Raw genomic sequence first — 26,945 nt, 5'->3', positions numbered from 1 at the left:
AGGTGGAAATGTCATCTCGTTCTTTGCGATCCTATAAGTCTTTAACATATATACTTAAAATCTAAGACTATATGATTTCTTATAGGAAATTTAACGTTCTACAAAAAAGGTCTGGTATGATTTTTCGCTAACTTTATCGGTTCAATAGATATTCAAACTCAAAGTTGAATGAAGGGGCTTCCTCAATTTGCCACACATATTGTGAAAAATGTAATTAGAAACATATTGTTTTGTTTATTGTATTTTCAAAATAATCTATTTATTAAATATTTGATTTTTTTCATTTTCATGCATCAGTAAACTGTTCTCTGTGATCATTCGCTAATTGTAATACGTAATGAAGTTGCTTTTCATCCTTAGTGGATCGCCCAGAAAAATCTTGCACTAATTTAACTTCTCTCCCAGCAGAGTCAGTCACAATTGATGAAGCCCCTTCATTCAACTTTGAGTTCAAATATCTATTGAACCGATAAAGTTAGCGAAAAATCATACCAGACCTTTTTTGTAGAACGTTGAATTTCCTATAAGAAATCATATAGTCTCAAATTTTAAGTATATATGTTAAAGACTTACAGGATCGCAAAGAACGAGATGACATTTCCACCTGTTATGTACATTTAACACTTTGACTGCCGTGGGGCACGTGTTAATATTAAAATTAAGGGCTGCAATTTGGCAGGTATTTTTTTATATATATTTTGAACCGATTTAGGACTATCGTCAAAAAAGATTCAAACATACCCACAACAAGCTGATTTTGTAAAAATAATTCTAAAGAAGCACCAGAGAGCATTTCTCAACACAGAATAATTAAAAATATATATATAAAGCATCCCACTGACTGAGAAATTAAAAATTGGCATTGAATTTTGAACTTTTTACTTGTAAAAATTGCAACTCTACAGTTCAGAAATAAGCTCAATCCATATGTATACATACATACATATGTGGATCCAATCCATTGTCTAATTTCTATGCTAGGTATATTTCAAATAAAACAGAACAGCAAAGGTGAAGATGCGTTTGTTTATTAACCTTATGTAATATCCGTTTCAAATATTTGCAATTACAATATTATATGATGATGATGATGATGATGATGATGATGATGATGATGGTGAGGATGATGATGACGATGACAATAATAATGATAACAACTTTTAATATTCATACTCACGGTGATCATGAACTAATAATTAATAATAGTAGTGATGATGATGATAATAATCATAATAATAATAACCATAATCATAATAACAATGACGACAACAATATTAATAATAAGAGTAATATGTAATAATAATGATAAAGATGATGATGATGATAATAATAATAATCATAATATTCATAATAATGATAATGATTATAATGATAATAATAAATGACAATGTATACATGTTAGCTTACAGAACTGTGTTTGGAGCGTTTATTATTATTATTTTTTTTTATATAAGTCAGTTTTCTGCATTGATTTTATATATTTTTTTCCTATTCCACGGCTAGCAATTGTAGCTTGAGATTATAAAGGGATTTCTCAATTTCCAGATGCTCGCCGCTTTTCAGATATATCAGTCATATAATAGTATATTTTCTGAACACAATGTTTTACACTTGACGTTAGGAAACTTATGTTATCTTGTACTGAGTTTGACCTGTTCCAAAATATTCGACAAAGGTTGAAAGTTAATGCGACTCTTCGGAGCGTTAGCTGAAAAATATCATGCGATTCCAAGCGATATTCTAGTTGGTATTAAGTTCTAAGATAGGTTCCATAAAACGCAGCTATAGTTTTCCAAAGCTCTTGAATTTCAAAATGAATTTTGATAGAACGACATTTGATGTGATTAATCAAATTAGGCTCATACCAAATATTTAATACGCGAAAATAGTGGATAATATTTAGGATGAAAATCTACGATTAAGGACTTCTTCAACGATGACGATCTTGGAGCTTATGTGTTCATTAAAGAAACGTCTTTCATTAAAAGCATCGATGACTGCCGTAAGACCTGTTTCTCGCTCTGGTTGAATCGCCTAATAGCATCTGCAAGTTGTCTCATCAGAAATAATATGTAACACCTACATTCCTCAGAAACAAAAAGAATTGATAGTTACCGAGGTACAAGAAATTTGGTGAAAAAATATTTCTGCAAGGTACAGGTGACGATAAAAAAAAATGTTCACCAAAGATTAGAATCAAGAAACTAAGCATATACAACTGGAACAGGCCCCAGTCAGTGCTTATACTATGTAGATGTATACATTTTTGTGTTGCTAATTTGCTTAAATACTCTGCAAGTGTGACAATTTCTGTGTTGCAAATATTTCACCAGCAATAATTGTCACCGAACGACGTGCATGATGCTAGGAACTAAACAAAAAAATATCTCTCAACTGATTTCTAAAGGTAAAACAAAATAGATAAAAACGAAGAAAATATACATCCAAATTGTTATAATATTTATTTAGAAAATCATTTTCACATGCTGAAGAATTTTGAATTTATCGTCGTCTCGCACCCCACTCCTGCTGAAAGGGTCTTCCAAAGAAATGCATTCACGAATAGTTAACATAATTATTTCCCAAAAGAAAGAAATTGTCTATAATTTATTCATTGACAGCTAGCTTTGGTTGGCCAGTACTACCGACATTGCTAGCTTCAATTAGTCAGTACTACAGTCACTAAAAATTACATAATTAACCAATTACTTTACTATAGATAACCAATAATAATAACTCGTTTAAAACAACAATCATTAAAAAAAAACGAAGACTTCGATACATTGTCGAGAATCATTGTATTCTTGGGAATCACAGGGTTTGCGCTATACATATGTATATTATTGGAGTGAAAGTTTATCTCATAATCCTACAAGTTATCTGCTTGCAAGTTTGTCGAAAGTTATACTGATGAACAACATATAATTTTGAGGGACAGTTCGCGAAACAAGTAAAAGAAAAAGTACCTTTTTACACGAGGGTTTTAAGGAATGAAATTTATAATGTAGTTTCAGACTAAGGTACACACCCTGTGACTCTCAAGCGCAGGTTTACATAAGAAGGATTTGGAAAACTAAATTTGTGTGAAACTATGAAGATATTTGGTTGTGAAATGTACTGATTCTTGCCGTTCGATGAAATCTTGAAGATGAGAGAATTTATCATCGAAAATTCTAAACATTTTCAATAATCTCGACTTTCCCTTACAAATGCGGATATTTTATTTCCTATCTGCACCACAATATACCTTAAAGGTGCCAGCAGGCTATGATACCCCTTGTATATAAATAATCAATTTCCATGTGTTCAACGTGCATGATGAATTGATATTAAATTATAACATGGTCATAGATATAATCTGACCGATTTTGAAATAATTATTATTTGTTCGTAAACTAGTATCCTACTTCATATTGAGAAGCTCAATAGTAAGAATGAAATATATCTGCATTTTCTGTGCTTTAACGATGTAATTTATTACCATGAAAATTATCTGTCTCCTTGAGGTAGCTATTGCACAAGAATGGAAGATATCGCTACACAAGCAAAATTTGTTAATTCTCTAAGCTTGTTTACATCGATTACGTGAAAATATAGAACCGCGATAATACAGTTGATCCATCGGATGGTTCTAACAAGCAATGTAAGACTTAATATTTGCTTGCAAGCGATATTTTTCGTGTGGTAGCTACATAAAGAGGAGAAAAGAGAAACAATGTCTTAGTCATGTCGTGTGTATTATTTCAAGTTTAAAAATATATCATGGTAAATTGTCACGAATTCGGAAGGACATGGCCCCAAGAAATAATGCGGATAATGCAGTTTTTTTCTAAGAAAAATAATAACTTCAAACAGGGCTCAGTAATGTTTATTTTGGCAAACATCTAGGATTTCAAAACAACCGATAAGGGGTTTTTGAGTTTATAAAAGTGGCATAAGCAGAGTAATATGAGCAAACGGCAAAAATCAATAACGGTCACTGGAAATATATGTATGTATATGTTATACACATGTGATAGCCGGTATTGTTTATTATAAAGTATCTAGTTCTCGTATGATTATACCATTCTTCATCAACCTTACATGTATATGTTAACTTCCTTATTAATGCTTTTTTATGTATAAATATGTATTGTTAAGCCGCGCAAGCCTCGTTCGTTTAAAGTCCTTTTCAACAACAAACTGATTTTTGCGCAAGTATCGTACTAGACGATACGGTTAATGAAGTAAATAAAAGAGTCAGTTTTATAGCTTTATACTTAAATGCTAATCCCTAAAGCTGCACTCTCTTATCGTTCACCTAAGTGTATTGTACAAATATCTAGCATTCAACGCGACTGTCTTCTTTCTCATTATTAATTGCTAACCATTACATTCGTGACACTGTGTATAAAACTCTATGGAGTACATGATTACATTGTTATTTTTATGTAGTAATAATAATTATCACTTTTCTTGCTCTCTAGGCCACACAGTTGGGATGCCGATATTATTTCTATCAGATACCGATCAAACCATGTGAATGTTCATTTTAATCGGGCAGGACCCAAAGGGCCAATTTGGTTCATCCGCACTAGGCCGTGTCTGTCCGCTTTAGAACAGTTATTAATCTCTCCGTTGATCGTCAGCTTCACCCACTGCCAGGTCAGTCCTTTCCATAAAACTGTCGTGTCTTTTCTTATTTCATTACTGGAAAATGTCTTTTCTCCATTTTCCCACTATCCAGTTTGTCTACTTTGCAATTTTAAAAGTAGTTTTTTTTTTCATTTTCATCATGTTCAATGGTCAGGAAATCAATTAATCACATCAGGACGTGTACAACATAAAATGCCTCAATGGACATCCAAGGTTCTGAATCCTTCAAGAAAGAATGGAAATAAGGTTGAATCGCTGGAGTAGATTTTCTGAACCTACATGTGAATGTGCCATATCGCGTCTTTGATATTCTTCCATACTATAGATGTCTCTTCTTTTGTCTTAACATTTTTTTCTTTACATAATTTTCCTCACTTATCCATATGTACACACGCTGCATATTTATTTTTTGTAGATCATCGATTGCGTCAATGTGTCTCTAATCTGTAGAGTTGTCTATTATATCAAATTGTTTTTGAATGAGTTTCAGACTTGTTATTTTATCCAAGATTAATTCACGTTGCCAACCAATTCAAACGGTATCAACGCAAAAAAATAATCAAAGCTTGAATTTGATAGCAATTCGCAATGATGTTCAATGATTAATATTATTTATTGATTTAGTTCCAGTATGGATTTCAATTTGTTTCCACGCTTGCTTCCTTTCATCAATGTCTAGCAATACTTTAATACAATTTCATGGACTCTGAAATTGTCGTCACACAATTACCTATTGTCGATTTAAAATCACGACATTTCGCAGTGTGTTGCTTGTGCCACATTTGTCATTGCGACCTTATTCAATGGATGGCAACCGGACTTTGTTGCACGCACACACCCACCATTGGACTGTCTTCTCTTTCTGGATCCCTTTGCTTCCCAGATGCCACTGTTGAAGGTTGCCTCACCATACCGTGCGCATCGCCTGCTGGATATCCATAATTGTAGTAGTTTTGTTGTTGAATCATGGGAGAAGCCATCATGCTAGGCAAATGAGGTATGCCGGGAAGTATCAGGCTATTGTAGGAGCTGAGAGAGCTTTGGATCAAGGACCCATCCATGGATGGAATGGAAGATGGGGCAGAGGTAGGGACCCCGGTGGCTGTTGACGAATAACGCGAAGTTATGGCACGCCGGCTACCCGAGTGACGGGGTGAATATTCAAACTCCATTGGTTGATAGCCACCAGGGAGGCTTGGCATTTGCATTAGGCTGCTGCTGCCGCTGCTCTGTCCTGACATAGTTACCAGTCCTGTGACAATGAGAAATGCAACTGTTAGAAAAATGTGCTTTTGTCTCAACTGGCTTGGAAAAAGATAGTAGATATTTTCTTGTACCATGAAAATCAAAAGATCAGAAATGACTTTGTTAGAGCTAATCATTCTAATTTGGACTGAACATTATTTCCAGCTTATATTCGCATTCATCAAATAGCCAACGTTCTGTACAGCATCATCAATTACAAGTGGTCATTAATGATAGTTCATCTGTTGATATTCCATTAATTTTTTTTTTTTTTTGTTTTGTTTAAACAGTGCAATATTGTGAACTAAACTTCTCCAAAGTCAGTTTCTTTGGTTCAACTTTCATTATGGTACTATTTCTGATTCTTAATGAGAAATCTGCTTATTACTAAGAGAGTCCAATGAAAGTAGCCAATATACAGGGTGTGCAAAGAATCTACATAAGGAAATACATGCATAAGACGACAAAAGTATTTCAGGTGTAATACACTTGGATGTTTTTTTACTTCATAAGAGAATCAATAACTGAAGTAAGGCCACCCTGTATGAAGTATATCTATCCAATAGCGGGAAAAATATTTCATGTCATTGAACAGATAACAGGACTCAAAGTACCGTGACACAATTCGTGTGAAAAAAAATGTATACACCAAAATTAAACAAGTCTGACATGATAAATTACTGAAGTCTTAGTCTTCAACTTGTTAGTGATTTTTAATCAGAAAGAGATTATTACCAGAGTCTCTACATTATCCTTGACACAAGGCCAGTCACCATGATGATGTAAGCCAACAATAGAATTAGAAAAAGACTTCAGCTTATTATAAATGTAAGATGACTTACATTTTTAATACGACACCAAAAGTTGATAAATGTTTTAATTCAAGTGAACCGAACTCTAAATCTAATGAGACAAATTATAGCGTAACATCTCTTTATGAAGATTTCTCGAAGTTCGGTCAACCTTGAAGTATGGGGTCAAAGATTATATCTACGTTGAGAACATTAATATTAGTAAAGTATGCATGGTAAGCAGCTAAAGCATGCATGAAAGAAAAACAGAGAATGATGGAGTGATTTTGCTATGATACAGGACTAAAGTATTATGGATAGAATTTGCTACAATAGTCAAAATATATCCAACCTAGGAAACATGGTATCATATTCTCAAGTGAGAGAACTCGTTTAACTTTCAATTTTCGAATGTCGCCGGCAATGAAAATCGAAGCAGTATTTTTAGGGCAAGGTATAGCGTGCATGAGTAGCACCGTTACATTATTTTTCATCATAACTAATAGGATGTTACAGTTACAAAGACAAAGAAAAGGTCAAAGGCAGTAACATGTTTGGGCTGAAATCTCATCACTTTTTCATTAATAGGTGAGAAAATAGCGAACAATACGTTGGATTCATGAAAGTAACAGCAAAATCTACCGTATGACAAACAAGTCTTTCTCGAGTACATGCCTGAGTATGGGGTACATATTATGTTCTCTATCAGTAATTACAGTCACTTACTTCCTTCCTTTATTAGCAATTATTGTGTGGTTGAATGCATAATGTTATAACTACGAATTCTATTAAAATATTACCCAAGCAAAGTTGAATTGCTAGCATTCATTGTTCCCAGAAACCAATCAGGCCTATGCTCTAGAAAGCCTTAATCTAAGCTATGGGCTATAGGGTTTGATGTATTGGTCGATTGATTCAACTAATGCTTTGGTATAAATCCCACAAGCAAGCGATATGTCGCACAATAGACACGAGGTAAGGATAGAGGTGTTGGGAAAATTGTTAGTCTATCGGTTTGTCAGATTGTTTGTTAGCCAGAACTTACTTATGTTAGTAAGTAAGATTAAGGTTGGGGCCTAGGACAGGTCGTCACCGCCCCGCGGGTACGACAGTCATCGTGCCACGTACTGTCCCCCCATCATATCTATGGGCAACAATAACAATAATGCTTAGTTTATGCAAAAAAGAAGAAATATTATGTAACCACAAATTATTACAGGCGGCTGATGCAATGTTAACCGTTTCATGGCAAAAATGCAAATGTTCCAAATTTGATTTCATTTCAATACTAGACACATTCTGCCGCAAACTGTTTGAATGTTAATTATTCAGCGAGATCTTTTAGGCCAAGTTTTTTGAATATGGTGCTGAACTCTTGGAACAGATCTTAAATTATCAATGCAAAAGGATATTACTATGAATGCGAATATGATAGGTTACAGTTATGTGTTGTAACAATCTGTTTAATTGTGATTTTACGTTGAATTGACAAGTTATTAGTCGAATCTTTACATTACCAAATGATTGAATATCCTGGCTAGTTTGTATTGATAGCTCAAAATACAGCGAATACGACTAATTTTATTGATTGTGCGATGTTAGGAATCTAATTATGGCAAAAAAATCATCTAGGCACTCAGTACTTATACAAATACAAACATTTGTATTCAATGAACTTATTGAATTACTTGTAAAAATGGCAGCGAATGAAATTTAACAATTGGTACCCCAAAGAGTTACATCATTTTTCATTTTTTATACAAACTAAGACACATCTCTCGTTCCAACTTCCTCTCTTTCTTTTGTACCAGTTATGAACCAAGATTATATAAATAATCGGTATTGAATCATCTCAGTGGCACTTGGCAACAAATAAATCCACAAATCAATTTCTCATATCATAAAAATTTCTTGGTACAGATTATCCATTAAACCAACGATGTATTAGTAGTCGCATCATAATTCATGCACTGTAGACTAAATAGGGAACAAGTATTCAGCCTAATGTTTATTTGATCAAAAAAAGTTTGGAGAAAATTATTTTCAATTTAGATCATGATCAATTATGATCATAGTTTCCTCATAACATGTACAGATCAGTGAATGCACTAGAACTTTAGACCACAGTTGGTCGAACATGGAGTCAATTTTGGCGTGTTTGAAATGCATATAAATTCAATCATCAATCAATCGAAGCCGATATAGTAAAATATATAAGACGAAATATAAAACATTGTTGCCACGGAGATATCCAATATTACTATTTATTCAAAAAGGATGATTTGGTTAAAAACTATAATCATGTTTTCATTTTGCGTAACAAATTCAAACACTGAACATGGGCGGTGAATGAAGTCAAGCAACATAGAGGCAGATTTTATGAGGGAAATTTCATAAATTTCTTATAAACCGCTCCAGATGAATTGTTAGTCACATAAATTATACGCGAGCTTGGCATTGCGCAACAACTCTAGCAAGTGATAAGCAGAACAAATGATTCTTCATTATATACCATAGTCTCAGGTAAATATCCTAGCTACACTTACGTTAAAGCGTTGTGAATTTCTGATACACTTAATACGCAAGTTCAAAGCATAGCAGTACTTCGTAATCCACCATAGTTTTTATCTATCATCCCAAAGTACATTGGAAATTGCACCATGGCAAGGAATGCGGATACGCCAACTCTCTAAACTGAAAAGCAGAGGTTGCTCGATGTCTAGTGACTTAAATTTGGTACAATTTGGGCACCTAACCCTTAAGTATTTACTTAATCATTCATATTGTAATCAAATTTAATTTCTTAACCAAGTGAAACTGATAATTCATTATATCGTTTAAAAAACTTATATCAATCAGCATCTGAATATTTGCCGTAAAATATGAGACAGAATAATATTCATGTCGTGTTAGCATCTTCACAAGATAACAATTCAAATTTCATGTGTTATCGCAACATACTGAACAGTCGAGAGAATTAAAAAATTAATTTTCGTATTACGCTATACCAAGCTCACAATAATGACAATATAACAAGGCTCCTATGAAAGACAGGTCTCCATGTACACTGAATCCAATTCCATGGAAATTATCATGTGTCACATATGGAACTATCCATATTTCATGAATTCTTGATAAAATACTTATAACATGAGATTTTAGGAGTTATATTTGTCAATGCAAATAATGGATTCATAAAAAATGTGAACGTTCTTTAACTAACGCTTTCAATGGACAGGTAGCCAAATACTGACAATGGTTAATCCAGCACTGGAATTGACTATTAAACGACTGGATGATCAGCACAACTTAGAGCACGAATAAAAATTGTTTTCTCATGAAATGGTAAAACTACATGCTACTAAAACCCATGAGTGGTTTTAAACGATTCTAGTGACTCTAAAAAAGGCAATATGTATACTTGTCCAATGAAGAAATTCATAAGAAAAGTGACACCAAAACCTATAAAACTCAACAAATTGAGGGTAAGCAAAATATAACTGTAAAACAGTTTGCTGCAAAACACCCGACTTTGTGATTCTTCAGCTCAACGACCGTATCGTGAAAGGTCCAACTCACCGTGATCCTGGCTCATTGAAACCACTGCTGGACTGGTATTGGCGCTATTAGCTGCGGCTATGTTTGTGTTGGTCCCTTCATCAGCTGTTCTTTTGAAAAAGTTATGTTGGAGCGCATAATAAGGCGTTACTCTCGTTTTTGGATCGAAGTCCAACATTCTCAATATCAAATCTTTGAATTTGAGGTAATCTGAGATTGAATGTCCTGATTCACCTAATCGTCTACCACCCGGACCCCCATTTTCTACCCCTAGAATGTCATGTAATCGCCGTGTTCCGGGCAACTTGTATTTTTTTCCATCTTTTGATTTTTTAAGGACATAGGAGCCGTCCGTCAGAATTTTGTCAAAGTACTTTCGTGCCTTGTGTGCCTGGTCCAGTATGTGCTTAGGTGGCATTCCCAGAACCTCAACAATTTTGTTCATTTGGTCAACCTGTGACAGACAAAGGTAGCATTTAACATATCATCATTGCCAAGGTATAGACGATGTGTCATAATCAACAAAATGTAACGAACAATCAGAAGAAATCGTCTTATTTAGTTAGTGAGAAATGAAAATATAAGATGGATGATATTTTGCAACTATTACCTCATTAGCACCACTAAAAAGGGGTTCTCCGGTGTGCATTTCCACCAAGATGCACCCAAGGCTCCACATATCTATCGCTAGGTCATACGGTATTCCAAGTAACACCTCGGGTGAGCGATAAAACCTAGATTGAATATACTGATATATCTGGAACAAAGGAAGGTAAGAGAATTATCGTCAGTGAATTGTGATTGTGGTACTACCGTTAACTTAAACATGTGCGTAACTGCTTTTATGCAAAAACTCTGGAGAAAGGACGTTTACACGAGGAGTCAGGAGCCAATGTTTCATGGGATGAAAGGGAAAGCAGCAATCGGAAAAGGTACCTAGTTTTAGAATGACAAAAGTCATTATTATGACATAACTTTGTTGAGATCAGGATAAAACGCTTATAAGATTGGAGGACTCACCCTCTGTCCGAGTTGACACGAGCTTCCAAAATCTACAATCTTGATTGCACTCCGTTTTGGATTACAAAGCAAGATATTTTCAGGCTTCAGATCACAGTGAATGATATTCAATTCCGGTGTGGACAGAAACATGAGGGCAGTGCATAGTTGCTGGGCAAACTTTCTCGTTAGGTTGAGCGATACCCCTCGGAAGTTCGTATTTCTCAACAAATCGTACAGATTATAGGAAAGCAGCTCAAATACCAAACACAGGTGATTTCGCCACATGAAATGCCTTTTCAATTTAACTGTAAAAGAAGCAATATTTTTTGCGTGAAAAAGTTCACTTGATTCGTGCCATATTATTGTCTATGTTACTCATTATTGGATACACCGACAGCATATATCGCATTCAATGGCTTGTATTCACCTATATAATACTTGTTGTCGGTGTCCGCTCTGTTCATCATTTCCAGTAACCTGACTTCGATTTGGGCCTGATTAAGGAAGGGTTTTTTATTTTTGATAATTTTTATCGCCACCTGGGTCTGCTCCTCGTGATCGAAAGCTTTGACTACCTGGCCAAAGCTTCCTTTTCCTGAAATTAATAACGAAATCACATTATAAACAGATCAAAAACCAGGAAATACTACCTAATTCGGAATATGTGCAATACATCTATGTATACCATAGTGTTTTACGACCCCGCCTCCTACAGGCTCTATAATTGGTAATCTTAATGCTAAGCCGTTAAGTGGATGTAATACGGTAAAACGGAAGGGTAAGAAGTACAAACCTATTAAAGAATCGATTTCATATCGATCAAGGAACTTCTCGCCATTTTTGATGATGTAATCGTGATTATCATCATCCCATCCATCGTTATAAAGTTTTCTCTCTTTTTTATGCGACCCATCTTCACCCTGCATTTGTTGCGCCCTTCTTTTCTTCTTGGCATAGTATACCTGAACAAAAATACCATCCATAAATACGAGTTGAAATATAGATATCGGAAATTATCATCATCATTCAACTGGTACGTATTCATAACGGTACTCGACTAATAAATAAAATAAGCTGCATAAATTTTGTATAAATGCGTTTCTGCAGTTCGATGTCAACGCATACAGAGGCAATACTCGGATGATTTGTTCATTTCTCGTTTTCATCGTTTTTCTCTAAATTTGCGGTATATGATATACTACGCATGATGTAGATTTTTATTTTTGCGCAAAAATGGCATTGCCATGTGATTTGGTTGGCAGGACAAAATCGCGCAGAATCCGAACGGGTAGTTGGTCGTGTCGTGAAAATCGATACCCAGCGACCACGTGAAACTCACGCCGGCAGCCGATCCCCGCCTTCACCCTGGGCCATCGAATAGCTTTCTCCATTACACTCATGTTTGAGCCTCCCCGAAGCAGCAGCAGTGATCAAAGTAACCCAAAATTACCTTCGAGTACTTCGCAGCAGAATGTAAAAAAAAAATCTAAGCATTCTACCGCGAACGAGTGGGTACACGGTAATTGAAATGAATCCGCAATCAGATACATGTGACGTCTTTTTGTTTTTCTCGGTCGTTTTTCAATCACTTTTTTCTCATCTCCCTTAAATACTCTAGCGTCGCGGCGCGGCAGAATAAATTGGGGTATCAATTTACGATACCTGCTTCAAAAATAATTATATACACTACGACGTCTTTACATGCTTAACGAGATTCTTAAATTGTTACATCAAACAAATCACCTCAGAACCAGGAAGCTAGAGCGAAGATAGACTAAAATAGGTACGCGAATTAAAAGCCTTTTTTTCAGCTAAAATCCTCAATAGCGGTATAATATCTGCAGGTAAACAAGTTTCAAACTGATCCTTCAGGTGGCTGATCGACTTTTTCTTGATAAAAGTTCGAGTTTGATTAAGAATGTTGCCTTGATGGGGAATAATCACGAGGTGTAAGTCCTGATTTCGATGGCAATTTTATAAAAATATTAATTTAGCAAAAAATCGTATTGGTTTATCGTGGAAAAAAATTTCAACAGATTTATTACCGTCCTGGCCATACTGGCACCTCACTCGATATTATTACATCGACTTATTGTTAAATTTACTGAGGAATAGTTTTTACCTTGTGCGATATATTAAAATTGAAGCAATAATATAGGGATATAAATTTGCACCTCATTACGCAGTCTAGATTCTACTTGAAGAAATCAAGAGAGATGATTTGATGGTTGAACTACTGTTATAGATTCCGTATCTTTTACCGAGCCACGATCGTTCTTCTTGGATTTCCTACAGGTTGCCGTTATTTTCATTCCGCATTGTCCTGGACCTAGACAACGGCCGTTTCATCCTGCGCGCCGCGATATTTTTCCAGCCCATTTTCGTCGAAGATAAATGAATCGCCTCGGTATCGAAGTCAAAGTTTCAACTCCATGTAGCTAAGATATTGTCCGAAAAAATTATCGCCAACAAAATAATGGTAGTCAACACAAAAATCGAGACGCGCATTCCTAATTGTTCATACATGTTCTTCTTTCTTCGCTATATAATTCACACAAGTGATGTGAACAGAAAACAATTAATCGTATTCCTTCTTTCGTTTTCTATTTTTATGAATATCGAATGGTGCAGATTTATTCATTCATTTGGACAGCTATATTCTTACTTTCGGAAAGTCCTAATCGTTGAAAGGTTTTTCAGAAAGTAGATTATAAAATAAGTACCGTTAGCAACCGGCTTTCTGACCACTGCACAGAATACTGCAAACGCTAATCGATTTGTGGATTTTTACCCTCCTCTCGTAACATAGCATAACATCTTTAGTCTGTTTTTTTTTGTTTTCATGCTCTGTATCTGTGTGGTTGTTTTCTCTTCTCAATTGCGGTTGGTACGTGAGAGTTATTTCAAGGCGCAAATCGTACCGGACCTTGAGCTTTCGTTGGACTTTGTGACGAGAAATTCCAAAGTCACGATCGCCTTTAGCAGGACAGCAATTAGTCAGCTGATTCAGCAAGAGCGGCGGTATACAACGATCCGAATTAATATCTTTATACGATCGAACGTGATCAACGATCCGCACATAGCAAAAGTAACATCGCAAAAGCTGACCTCTGTACACCAAAAGTAGTCCCATGAATTCGTATTTTATGCATACTTTTAAATGCCAACAAAAAACAAACACGGCGATTACGATAGCTATGCAGAAAAGGATTCCGTTTTTCTTTTTTTTATTTTCTGGTTCATCAAAATTCGTTCTGAAAATTCGCGTATGAATAAATTCAACCGGAACAAAGTTAGCCCGTCTTAATATTTCTAAGCGGACCAAGTCAAGTCCGCTGACTCGACCAGTCAAATTTCAAACTCATATAAAACTTCCTGAAAAAATATGAGTCGCCATTCACCCGTATCTCGAATGTTTCAAAACTATTCGTCAGAAACATTTTTTTTCCTTTTTCCAATCTATGCCCACCGCATGTACAGACCGATACGTACGAGCAGATGACCAAAGTAAGGTAATCGCGCGGTTTTTGGTTCAGTTTCTTCGATGAGATCGAGCGACCGTGATGCAGTGCAGAAATCGCGTAGGTTAACCGGTATTTTCTCCAATCGTAGCTACGGCCGTCCTTTTCTGCTGTATTGTCCTTTCGTATTTACTCTATGGTAATATCGTCGCAGAGAACGGACCGCGGGCACCGTTGTACACTGTCCGTGCGTGCAGTAGAGGTAGGTAGCTGTTGCTATGCGCGAGTGCACCACTAAAGAGACTGGTTTGTGGCATGCTCTCTTCACCGCATGAGTTTTACACAAAAAACAGAGAAAAAAAAGACTTCAACAAATAAATGCGACGCCCAATTGCTCGCTAGGTTTCAATATCCATGCTACCAAAAGTAATTTGTCTAGAAAAAAATAACGAAATATTATAAAATCGGTAGAAAAATAAAATCGAAAACGAGAAGAAAAAACGAAACAGTAACACTACGTAAACCGTCGCGTTTCCATGATTCGCCGACAATGAGTTGGGCGAATATTTTAAATGTTAAAAACTTGATAGGAGAAGAGTACAAGCTACGGAGAGGTATGTCGGTCGGAGTAGGTCGGGACGGTTGCTATGGCGAAGAAATCAGTTATTTTCAGGTACGTGGGGGAATGCTTCAGCTGGGTCTTTGTTACGAAACCCCTCAATTTGAATCAGCTGATCCATCGTGAGATTTTCCCTTGGCCAATACAACTGACCGTACAGAGCAATGGGAATCGTCGAAGATATCATATATTCGCCATATACCAGAGAAGAAAAAATATCAAAAATTTTGCATTCGTATGAGAAAATTGACCAATTCCTTTTCGTTTTTTTCCTTCTTCTCAAAACTTTTTTCTCCGCAGTCCGGAGAGTAAAGTCGATGGTATTTTTTGTTGGCGTGTAGAATTCAGTTGATTACATAGAACGTATATGTACATATATCCCAGTAAATGTCTCTTATTGTCAGAAGTGTCAAGGAAAAAAAATCGAGGCAGCGCGTGGGTAGCGTTGGAACGCTTACCTACTGGTCAAACGCATTGGCTATTTTTGCCAAGACTGTCAGACGACAAGATGACGACTTGCCAGCGCGTCATCAGACGAGGGCGTTATGAATTTCTCCTACTTCTCATTCTTATTCTATTTTTCTCCGCCGCTATTGCTGTCGGATTCGCCGTTGCCACGAGTGCTACAGTGAGAAATAAATGAGAGAAACGAGTAGGGGGGGGATAGGGGAAAGACTGGAGAGTGGAAAAAGAGAGTAGCAAAGAGTAAGGGAGCGAGAAGGAAGCAGTAATGAAGCGAAGGGAAGGAGAAAATGCAGTAAAGAGAAGAGAGCTCAAGCAGCAAGAGGAACCATAAGAGAGTGAAAGGAGGAGGTTGCCTCAAGTCGGGTTAAGAAGAGGTATAACGTGTGCGAGAGAGAAAAACTAGAAGAGCGATCGTGGACGGTGGAGTTGGTAGGCACCGCACCGCCGTACCGCAGCTCAACGCGCTCAGCCTCGCCGAGCCGAGTCATGAATGAAAACGCCAGTCCAGACGAAGCGTGAACTATTCTGCACGACCTTCCGGAGCTGGTGTGTTCCACTTCTCTGTTAACGATTGGTACCGACTCTGGTTTACTTCGCCGTATAGTATATAAGGCTTGTTCCCGTTATTATTATTAATATTGTTGTTATTGTCATTGTTATTATCGATATTGTTATTGTTATCATCGTCATTATCTTCTCACTTATAGTATACATCCGCAAACTTTATAACAGGAATTATTCATCGCAGCACAACCGCTATGCCACTCGTCATCGGATATTTAAATATAGTTGCGACGCTTCGTCAAAGATCCAATGGCCTTGGATGATAGACGAGTAATAACGACGATAATAATGATTATTCGAAGCTCCGCAATTTCAGCACAGTTTACCCCGTGCACAAATTCTCAGCATTAATGTTTCCAATTGAATTGAACGATCGAAAAGACGCGGTGTCAAGAAGGCCTTTTGAGCTAAACGTAGTCGAAAGCTGTATTACTCCTTAAAAATCCAGCGCATTTATTTGCGAAGGCAACGCAACGAGCCGCTTGGTACGCGCGATGTGAAAAGGAATTCGCACGGAAGACCGATCACCTCCTGCGCCGTATTGTATCAACGTTACGAGTCTGGATTTTCCTGCTCTCGTTCCTCCCGGATTATAAAAATAAAAGAAAAAATGTAAAAAAGGTGAAAACAAATCGAAAAGAGAAATGAGAAAAGAAGCGGAAAGAAGCAACAGCGGTCTGTTGAAAACTACGCAAAGACTGCCGATACAAGGAGTATAATACGCCCGGCAGATAATGAACGTACTACAGACTACGGCTTCCTCCTTTGGACGATCGAAGATCAAGGATCCTGCTCATGTTCCAGCCCGCTACCGGCGCCTGCTTCTACTATCCCAACTTCGACAAACACTGCGGTTATTGTAATAAAGCTGCAACAACAAAAGCAGCGACGCCAACAGGAACAGCAGCGATGAGTTCGGTAATTGTTCTTCGAGACACGCGCGTGAGTCACGCAGCAAGTCAACCGACAACGTCCAAGAGCAGCAGAAGAGGCAACGGCAACGGTCAATGGAAAGTTTCGGTATACCTATGACCAGGCGGTCGTTCGTAGCACGAAACTGCACACGGCTTGAATTCCATTCGCGGATTGAGAAGGACACTCTTTGTGTTAGCCGTGGGAGTTCGCGAGAGCTGCAAAAGAGAGTCGTGAGCTCACAACAAGATGACGGCGACGAGGACGTGGGCTTACGGATGGCAACACCGTCGAGCCGATTCTACCGCTCGACGGTCGAGTTTTCTGAGTTCGAGTTCGGCCATGTTTTGCCATTTAGTTACGAACCAGGCAAATGATCGCCTTCGACCGGGATAAACCTGGCCCGCCCAGGTATTCAGATATTCGACGACCTTCGATCGTTTCGAATATACGAAGTTTCAAAAGATCGTTACGTTACAGGTATAGATAGAGCTCTGGAGTTTTGTAATCAACCGTCTAATATGAAAACGATAAACTTTCCTTCCAATATCGTTATCATCGTCATCGCCCCAGCCGATCCAAGAAAATACTGATCAAGTTCTACGTTTTATTCGATTGCTCGTCGATACAAGAAGTTTTTTTACTCCAAACAACTATCTGCAGTGAGAGTTCAACCTTTCGAAAAAGCATATTAAAACTTGAATATGATCGAACTTTTCCATTGATTCCTCTTTTCATTTTTGCAGTATAGAAACCCAAAGAAAAAATCGTCTCATCGTCGGTCGAAAGGTACCAAGAAAACTTAAATTCGTAATGATTAAGGGCAACATCCCAACTAAATCTAATCAATTAGGTGTACAGGCATAAAAGTTTTGTCCCCAGCAAAACCTTCTCCAGCGAGTCATTTTCTAATATTAGACAGTATCAAAGTCCGCAACTCGATCATTTTCTCAAGCAGGTCTAATGCGATGTATATTATATAGATATGCTATGTTCATGTTTGCCAATATGGACAACTATGCATATAATACGTATTGTATGCAGACAGAGTGCTGGTACCTAGAGTAGACTCCATTATATTGGAATATTGGCTAGTTATGGTGAAATTGATATGGCGACGGAACGATAAATTGATAAAATTGCAATCTCGGTACGCACTGACGAAGACGACGTCGTCGACGGCAAGAACATATCAGGCATGAGCTACACGCGAGCGAATGTTTCAGTCTAAGAAAAATCGGGAACTACACCATAGAATAGCTTGCAGGTACTACGCGCGTACGACGTGCCCAGAGGAAGAGTGGCGGTTAATTCACTGTGGAAATTTTATGGTCTCTAATGGATCGTATCCATATAGATCTTTGAATACAAAACTCATTTGTTACAGCTGTTCCTGCAGCAGAACTTCGTCGATACAATGTTACAGGTAAATTATCAAAGGTTCGCTGCAAGATGATTAAATGAATCCCGATGAATGGAAAAAAGGCGAGAAAAGAGATTAATTCTTTCATTCGTGAAAATTTCCAGAATGCAATTACATGCGCACATCTGATGCCTTACAGAATTAAAGTATTAAAGTTCGTACAGCTGCAGGGAAAATAAATTACCGGCATAAAAAATCCTCCATAGCCGTGTCACTCTAGGGCGTATATTATACTCATTGTCAATTCGGAAAGTAAGAACAGATCTAATTGCGAGCCGTCACTAAAAGTATTAAAAAAAGAAGCGAACATTCAGTTGCAAGAGATGTCGCGTAAAAAATCGCCGAAAAAATCGAAGAGAGTCACCATTTTTCGTAATAGTGAAGATTGTTGAATAGGTAAACTGTATAGCAACGACGGTTTGCGGGAGATCGTTATACATACGTAATACGTATGTAGGTATACGCTTATTGTTACTTCGGTGAGGACCACGAGTTTGCGAACAACGTCCATAGAACCGAATAGTAAAATTCACAGCTCGTTGGGGGCGGCATTGGGTCGGTCCGCGTTGCAGCGAGGAGGCGACAGAGCTGGGATGAAGAAGAGGAGCAAAAGTGGAAGGAGGAGGCCCCAAGTTCGAACAACTCGTAGCTAAGGACCATCACCGTCTCTGTTGGATGGCATCTGGGTCGTCTTTAATAATTATACGCGAAGTTATTCTGGCTTCTCGTACTCCTAACTTCTTCTGATTCCCCCCCGCAACGCGCAACCTTTGAATGTGTCCCGCTGCTGCACCCACACAGTCCTGACTGCCGGCTCCCCGACTCGCGGGACCCGGGGAGTCCTGAGACCCGATTCAGGAGGAATGTTCGCAAAACGTGCGGAAACTTCGGCGAGGAGAAACGCTGCAGCGCGACGTCGATGGGGTTCGATTCCTCATTTGCCGTTCCACTCTTCTCGTTCCAGACCTCCTTCAGCAGGCCGCAACACTACCGCTGCCCTTTCATCCCGACCCCTACCCTCCTCTCCCAACCCCCCTCTTCGACGATGCCCTTATTGCAGACAGTGACGCCGACGTATGAAATTCGGGGTCCTTATACAGAGCGGTACGCGAAAATCGTGATTTGAATAATAAATCAAAACCACGGAACAAGGAAATACAGTTTTTTCTTCCACTAACCTTTAGCTCTTGAGGGATGTAAAAATTATAGCGGAGAGCGACATCGAATCTTTGCTGAACTTGCAGATTCTCTTGGAGGAAGAGAAAGCAACTTCGGTAGCGAAAAACAAACGGTTTCAAAAACAGAATGACTCGATGGCATTTTTGTAATTTGTATACAAACAAATATTGTACTTGATTTTTTTCAAACTGTTCAAGTCGCACGATGTTTCAGAATGTTCGACGCAGATTAAAAAAGTGGCAATGAGGTTAACTTTACACACACAGAACTTGTAAAATAAACGCACCTGGGTAGAAGTAAGGCTTACATGTATATACAGACACAGGTGCATACGCTTCTCATACCAGTATTGGGACGGACACTTCGTTGCAAGCCACGTCTGGGCGTAACAGGAAATCTGCGCGGAGATAGAGTAGAGCGAAGGGAAGGGAAGGGAAGACAGAAATCGAGGGGGAAATAGAGACGGTGAGGAGAACCTGCAAGCAAGGCGTAAAACGGAGATTTGACAGTGAGTAAAAAAGCTCTGAATTTCCTAATTCACTTTCCATGCGATTATTTTTACTTTTGCGTTCGCCGGGTATTTCAGATTATCCAAAGACGGAATAAACTTGCGCATTCAATATCAGCTGAATCTGAACGTGCGATTCTCTTGCGCGAATTATAAACGTCGAAATCGTCATAATTCTTTCTAAAGATCGATGTATTTTTAGTTCATTTTTCTTCAGCTCAAGTATTTGGTTATTAATTCTAAAAGTCGAGGTGATCACGTCCCCGAGTTAAAGGGTAAGACACTTATACGTTTAAATATCTCTTGTCGCTTTCGAAGCTTCTCGCAAACTCAAACTAATTTTAAATGTAATTTCAAATGTCTCTCGTCTTGAATCTTAGCCGCTTCGTTTCTCAGCACGTATGCATATATAGCGTATACCACATCCGTGATACTACTACATACGAAGGCGAATACTTCCGCGATTGTAACTTTGAAGACCTCAGGTGCAAAAAACATCGCCAAGTACATTAATTGTTGTGGATCGATCGCCAACCGTAAATTCAAAAGCCTAGGTGAAAATAGAATTAATTATGTCTCCAAATCTGAGACAACCACTTATCGTTATAGACACAATCGCTTCGCAATTGCGCAGACATTCGGTACACGCCACGACAAGACCCTAGCAATACGGTAGAGACGACATAGAGTCCGAAAAATATCCACGACATTTCTTCTGCAGCTTCATATATACGCGGAGACGAGTACTGACTGACAATGAGTTGAGGGGCGATTCTGGACAGTAACTTTGCACACCTCGTATATATGCTAAACTTTTCTACGGTGTCCTAGAAAAGAAGGAACGAAAATGCAGAAGGAAGCCGGAGTAAAGGTTTCCTAGAATGGAACGTTGGAAACTATTTTGCGATTGATTTTATTGGTTTTCCACAACACCGGCAATACTGTTTGAATTTCCATCTTATCACCGGCAAAATTTCGCACATTTCATTGGTTGGCACAACAGAAGTGCGAAGCTACGCCAGTTTTTACTTTACACGAGGATTTATTTTAGATTCTCGCTATTCGACGCCGAAGCGATCCTGCTACACGATAACCCGAAGTAAATGATCGCCGATCGTCGTTGCGTTCGAAGAGGCAAAAATCTAAAGTTTATTGAAAAAAACAAAACAGCAAAATGTTGACACCTATTGGCCTCCCTTTGGACCCCGTAAATTTTATATCGAATCCCGTCCGCGACGCGATTCCTGCGAATTGATCTGCAACCGACGTAGTCGATACAAGTACGGCAGGATTCGAGGGACACCTCAACGCATATTATCCCGCCGAATCAGAGCGAGATTCCTGTAACGGCAAAGGAATTCGGTCGGATAATGTCCAGTCTTCAGTGACGGTATACGCGGTGCAATATCCTTCCTCCTACTCCTGTAGGCATATTTTGCTTTCCCGGACGGCGCGCTGTGGTAGGTATAGGTAGGTAGACTACTAACCGAGATAAGGTCCTGCACAGTATTATACCGTTGAAGATTTGAGCCACACCCCTTCCCACAATATTCACAGGGTTCGGTAGCAAACGAGATAATCCCAAGTTACTTTGAATCTCCGTAACCGAGTTTAAAGCCCCGTAATTAGTTGGAAATAATTAACCGAAGCCACCTTACCGTGTATACAAAAAAAAAATGGAAAAAACCTATTGTTAGATGCTTAGACTTGTTTCTTGTTTCTGTTCTCTCACCTGACGAATAGAATGAAATGAAATAAACAAGACCTACATCGATTCGCGAATCAGCATCGTCGTGATTTGTTATTTCTGTGATAAAAATGTGCTTAAAAATCAGCAAATCAGACATCAACGTCGGTAACCATCGAGAACTCGGAAAATTCGATGTGTAGTACGTCGCGGTAGTTACAAGTTTCATTTGTAAACGTAGGTAGAAGCTGTAACCTAAATTCTGGTAAGTTTTAACGAACCAAAGTCGATACACGATGAGCTACGGGAACGACAGCGGTAACGGCAGCATCAGGCGCGGCGGCGGCGGCGGCGGTTAGATGGTTCATATTGGAGAAGAGGAGACCACACGAATGTCGCCCACGCCGGAAAAAAAGTATTGGATTACATGCGTAGGCGACATTGGCGACACTTATAGAACGGCCAATCTTGTTATCACGTGTTCACCGTGCTCGAAACACCCCCGCAAACTAAACGGTCCACGATAGTAACTGTACACCGAAAAACCGGCATACTGATCTTCGGTACGATACACTCATTACATTCGTACAGTTTTCCTACAAAAATAGGAGGCTAGTATATCCTTGTACTTTGAGGTGAAATTCCTCTAATCTGATGACATCAGCATGCTTTTCGCTAAAATTCTATCGTCGTGTCTTCCGATTTTTGTGGTACCCACGGTATTCAGTATATTTTCCTCTAATCGTGAAAAACGTCCTCTAATTTCTTCGAGCGGATACATTCCGATGCAATGAAATGTCTGTTGTCACGGAGAGTGTAGTAGAAATCCGATCGAAAAATCGAAGCGATTATAGGCCCGCAATATTATATCGTTGAAACTTCGACAGTATCTACGAACACGAGTGACCGATTTTTCATCATTTTTTCAAACGTCTATGCGTACAAAGGTACAAGATATCGCACGCTGCGGTGAGCGTCGTTATATAATATTACGCATATCTCTATACATCCAAGAAATTTCTATCGCCCTGCAGAATCGGGATGACCCGAAGTAACCTCAGAGTTGGCAATCAGCTCCAGTGTGCATTACTTTTCCATTTCGTGCGTGATGAAGAGAAAAAAAAACCAAAAAAAAAAAAAACGAAAAAGCATCGGTGTATCGCTGGCTAACATTTTGAACCAACGACATGTTACGAAAATATTAAGAAAAATAAGTCTCAAAAACCAAATCGTACCGAAGATAGATATTCGTAGATAAAAAAAAGAAACAGAAAATTGATAAAATTCTTTGAAAATAATGAAAATTGGTAGGAATTGGAATTTTTTCCTATGTATATATATATTTTTTTTTTTTCTTTTCTGCCGTGAATTAATTGGATTATTTGCGTGATCGTATTAGGCTTACCTCGTTGATGTGTTTGTACGTCTTGATGAGGTCCACGCTAAGCTTTCGAAGGGGTGCCGTTGCAGGGTCTCGAAACCGGTGAGGTATTCTTGCCTGCATCGCGTGGATGTCAGCGGGGGTTTCCCCCGGCGCCGTCCCGACGCCCCCGCCGGTGCCAACGCAGACAGCGGACGGCAGGGGTTCCTCAGCGACTAGTCGACCGTAGAGTGGTGCTCCACCCACCGCAGGCCTTCCGGTCACTGAAAAGTGAACAATAGAAATATAGAAAATCAGAAGAAATTTTAACAAGACCCCAACGATCGCTCGAACATAAATTCGTTCATCCTATCCGCTATGCATTATACGATCATCGCGATCAAAACGTCGACGAGAATTATGATGGAAATCCCGAGCGTTAATGGAATTTTGAACGTCTCGCGAACTCGACTCGTGAAATTGTTTGAGATTTTTTCACGGATTTCGTAGAACATCCCGGGATCGGGTAGGTAGCACCTCTGACTTCGTCCTAATCGACCAAGCCGTTCAGAAATGATCGAACCCGTTCGGGTTGTCCGGCTATTTTTCATCATCGATAATTCGCAGGATCGGCGATAAAACTAGCCACGCCAACAAGCACCCTCGTTCTCATCGAGAATTTATTCAGTCGAGTATCGTAGATACGTCTAAACTTTTTTTACTCGTCGTCCCTGGCAAATTGTAGAGAAAATTTAGTAACATGAATTATATGGGGGCCAGCCGAGGATCAATGGCGATGGGTTTCACCCCCTCAAACACACAGAATTTCTTCGTTGAACGTTATCGTCGTCATTGATCGTATATTGAAAATTACGAGGTATTTTTCTTTTTTTGCGGAAAGGTTAATCGCATAGGCGTCGTTAAATTATTATTTCAATTCAGGTATACTGTAATAATATGCAACGCTGTTGGCAACTGCTCTAGACGATCGTCGAGCAAGCGCGACTTGTAACTGGTGCAGCGGGAGGAGCAACTTTGAGAACTAATAATTGTAGTATGCGAGTGATGTACGTTGGGAGATACCAACATGTATCCTAGATTCTGGAATATCTCTATACATCGGAGGTACGTACAGGTTGCCTACGATATAGAAAACCTGAAAATTCCACACATTTCGAACATCGGCACGAACAGAAGAGTACCAGCGCTTGCAGCGGCTCAGTGAATTGGGATTCTTCAAAATCCCAACCGATCGATCGATGTATTCGAATTTGGAATATTTCCGGATTTCAATATCATCGGGATCACAACGAGTTCGGATTTGACAATTACTATTTTGCATTTGATAAACAGACTCCACTTTTGGAAAAAATTTGACAAAAAAAAAGGAGACGATTCCCGAGTACGACAAGAAATCGATTACAATTGTGTGATCACTAGCTTTCGTTATAGTACATGTGCAACATATATATCCCAGCTGCACTTGACTATAAAAATTTACCGCGAAGTTAATCGTCGCGAGGAGGGGTGATTCACAGATCGTCGATTCTCCCGACTCGGAATCACCAATGGGATGATTCATTATACATACGAACTTGCAGCGTTTCAACTGAATCATCCATTTATTTTATCGCATATACAGATAAAATACACGAGACATGTATTAGATGAAAATATACAAGCGACGGTGCGTTTTAACGCACACTCCTCGGTACATTAGGTACCATTATTCAAACTGATCACCGAGTATGTACTTGTGGGCGGAAAATGTAGATGTGTAGGAAATTCAACGAAAAGTATGTACTTAGTCGAACGTAATATCATGTTGTGGAATATGAAATAAATTTTTTCATTCCAAAATACGTGCAATTCGTTTTGTCTTTTTACTCCTTGAACTTTTCTCTTTAATTTATTTAGTTCATTTTTTTATTTTCGTTTTTTTTTTTAACCCGGTGATACATAGAAATTTCGTATCGAATGCGTTGGTTTTTTGGTCGTTAGTTTGAGCGATAGTTTGTCGCGGACGAAAGCTTGGCACTCGTTCGGCTATTATCGTTATTTTAACGACCACGTTGGGTACATACTCTAGGACTTAAATCTCGTCCTCCGCCACTCCTGGCGACAATATAAGGTGCAAAGGACAAGGACCCCCTCCCTTTGAGAAAGAACAAAATAAAAAAAAAACATACAAATTCTCTTTTCCGCCGATACATACGACGCTCTCTACTGCAGGGAAAATTGTAACTCACACTGCCGAACTTTCTGTAACAGGATTATTACATTAAATCTGCATGAATGGCAAATCGCTCCTCTCTTACTTTCTTCCATTTCTGGATTTCAATACACGAATGTAGGATACAATGTTTGTACGATACATATGTATGAAACACAGGTGTATACATACCTATGTACACACGGTAAGTAGTACAATGCGCTATGACAAATCTCTATACAGAATCGGAAAGACAAAAGTTTCTAGTAACGTCGGACATACGCCTTCCGTTTACAAGTAGAAACTTCGAGGCGTCGCACGGGTTATTATACATATACCTATGTTGGCGTATCCTGCCGTATCTCATTGCAGCGTCGGCTACGCGTTCACGACGTAAGTACGTCCCTGGTGCCGCAGGTTGCAGGTTGCAGGTTGCAGGTTGCAGGTTGCAGGTTGCAGGCAAGATGGCCGCGTTGCGAGAGGTTACATAAATAGCGTCGTTCCTTAACAATAAGAACGAAATTACCCCTCGATCCGCAGCACCCGACAAACGCACGACAAACCGACTGAAACTTCGTCGCTATCCTCAGACGGGAGGGACAATATGTGGAAACTGGAAGTAGGAGAGCGGAGGAAATGTTTTTTTTTCTTCTTCTTCTTCTTACGAAAGTACGTATTGAAAGACGGGAATAGGGGCGTCTGTCCCTGATATCAAGAAACTCGGCGGAGTCGCACACGAAGTACATTAAGAAGAACAGGGGAGGTCACCGAGTGTAATCCGTTCAGTTCGGAGATGGTATAAAAGCGTTGTAGGGCCAACTGTTTCACGAAGTAACTGTCGATGATTTCAAATGTTTAAATTTCATAAGTTTGCGAAAATTCAGCCGACACTTATGTATATTGAGCTGCGAGGTATCGATTAACGAACAATCATATCAATGGTGGTAAAAAATTGATATGATAAAAGAGCGACTTCGTTAAGCAACTCCGATGGGGGAACGTGTAGAAAAGAACCTTAACAACGAGAAGCGGACGTGATGTTATCGAGAGTGCAAACACCTTACAAATTAGTGAACAGATCGAAATTTTCGAAGTCCGAAGCCGCGAAGACGCTCGAGATTTTTTTCGCGCACGAATGGCACAAGTGTGGAAGCGAAACGCGCAAACCTTTCGTATGCGCAAATTTGCTCAGGTGTGCACGGGGCTCGATATCTTGTTACATTGCGTCTTGTTGCGTTGTACGTACGTACTGTATTGGATAATATCGACGATTCCGCGTCCGGGATTGAGGCAGGTCGTGAACCGCGTTCGTCTCATCGTCAGA

At 38.8% G+C, this 26,945-nt stretch overlaps 1 protein-coding gene across 2 annotated transcripts in view; it reads right to left on the bottom strand.

Annotated features, from left to right (window-relative positions):
- Nucleotides 1-2,439: 2,439 nt before the first annotated feature.
- The window catches only part of LOC105685064 (serine/threonine-protein kinase minibrain), a 47,513-nt gene continuing 23,007 nt past the window's right edge, over nt 2,440-26,945 (bottom strand). For both annotated transcript variants that reach the window (XM_012398879.3, XM_048651631.1), the window contains 7 exons: nt 23,455-23,693; nt 12,025-12,193; nt 11,659-11,826; nt 11,250-11,536; nt 10,840-10,986; nt 10,251-10,683; nt 2,440-5,887 (listed from right to left, as the gene is read on the bottom strand). In XM_012398879.3, the coding sequence (XP_012254302.1) occupies nt 5,436-5,887; nt 10,251-10,683; nt 10,840-10,986; nt 11,250-11,536; nt 11,659-11,826; nt 12,025-12,193; nt 23,455-23,693 (1,895 nt within the window). In that variant the 3' untranslated portion in view covers nt 2,440-5,435. The remainder of the gene's footprint in view (nt 5,888-10,250; nt 10,684-10,839; nt 10,987-11,249; nt 11,537-11,658; nt 11,827-12,024; nt 12,194-23,454; nt 23,694-26,945) is intronic.

Source organism: Athalia rosae, chromosome 1, assembly GCF_917208135.1.
Source record: "Athalia rosae chromosome 1, iyAthRosa1.1, whole genome shotgun sequence".
Classification (NCBI taxonomy): domain Eukaryota; kingdom Metazoa; phylum Arthropoda; class Insecta; order Hymenoptera; family Athaliidae; genus Athalia; species Athalia rosae.
Note: the sequence above shows the minus strand (reverse complement) of the source record. Positions and strands in the feature narration are given on the sequence as shown.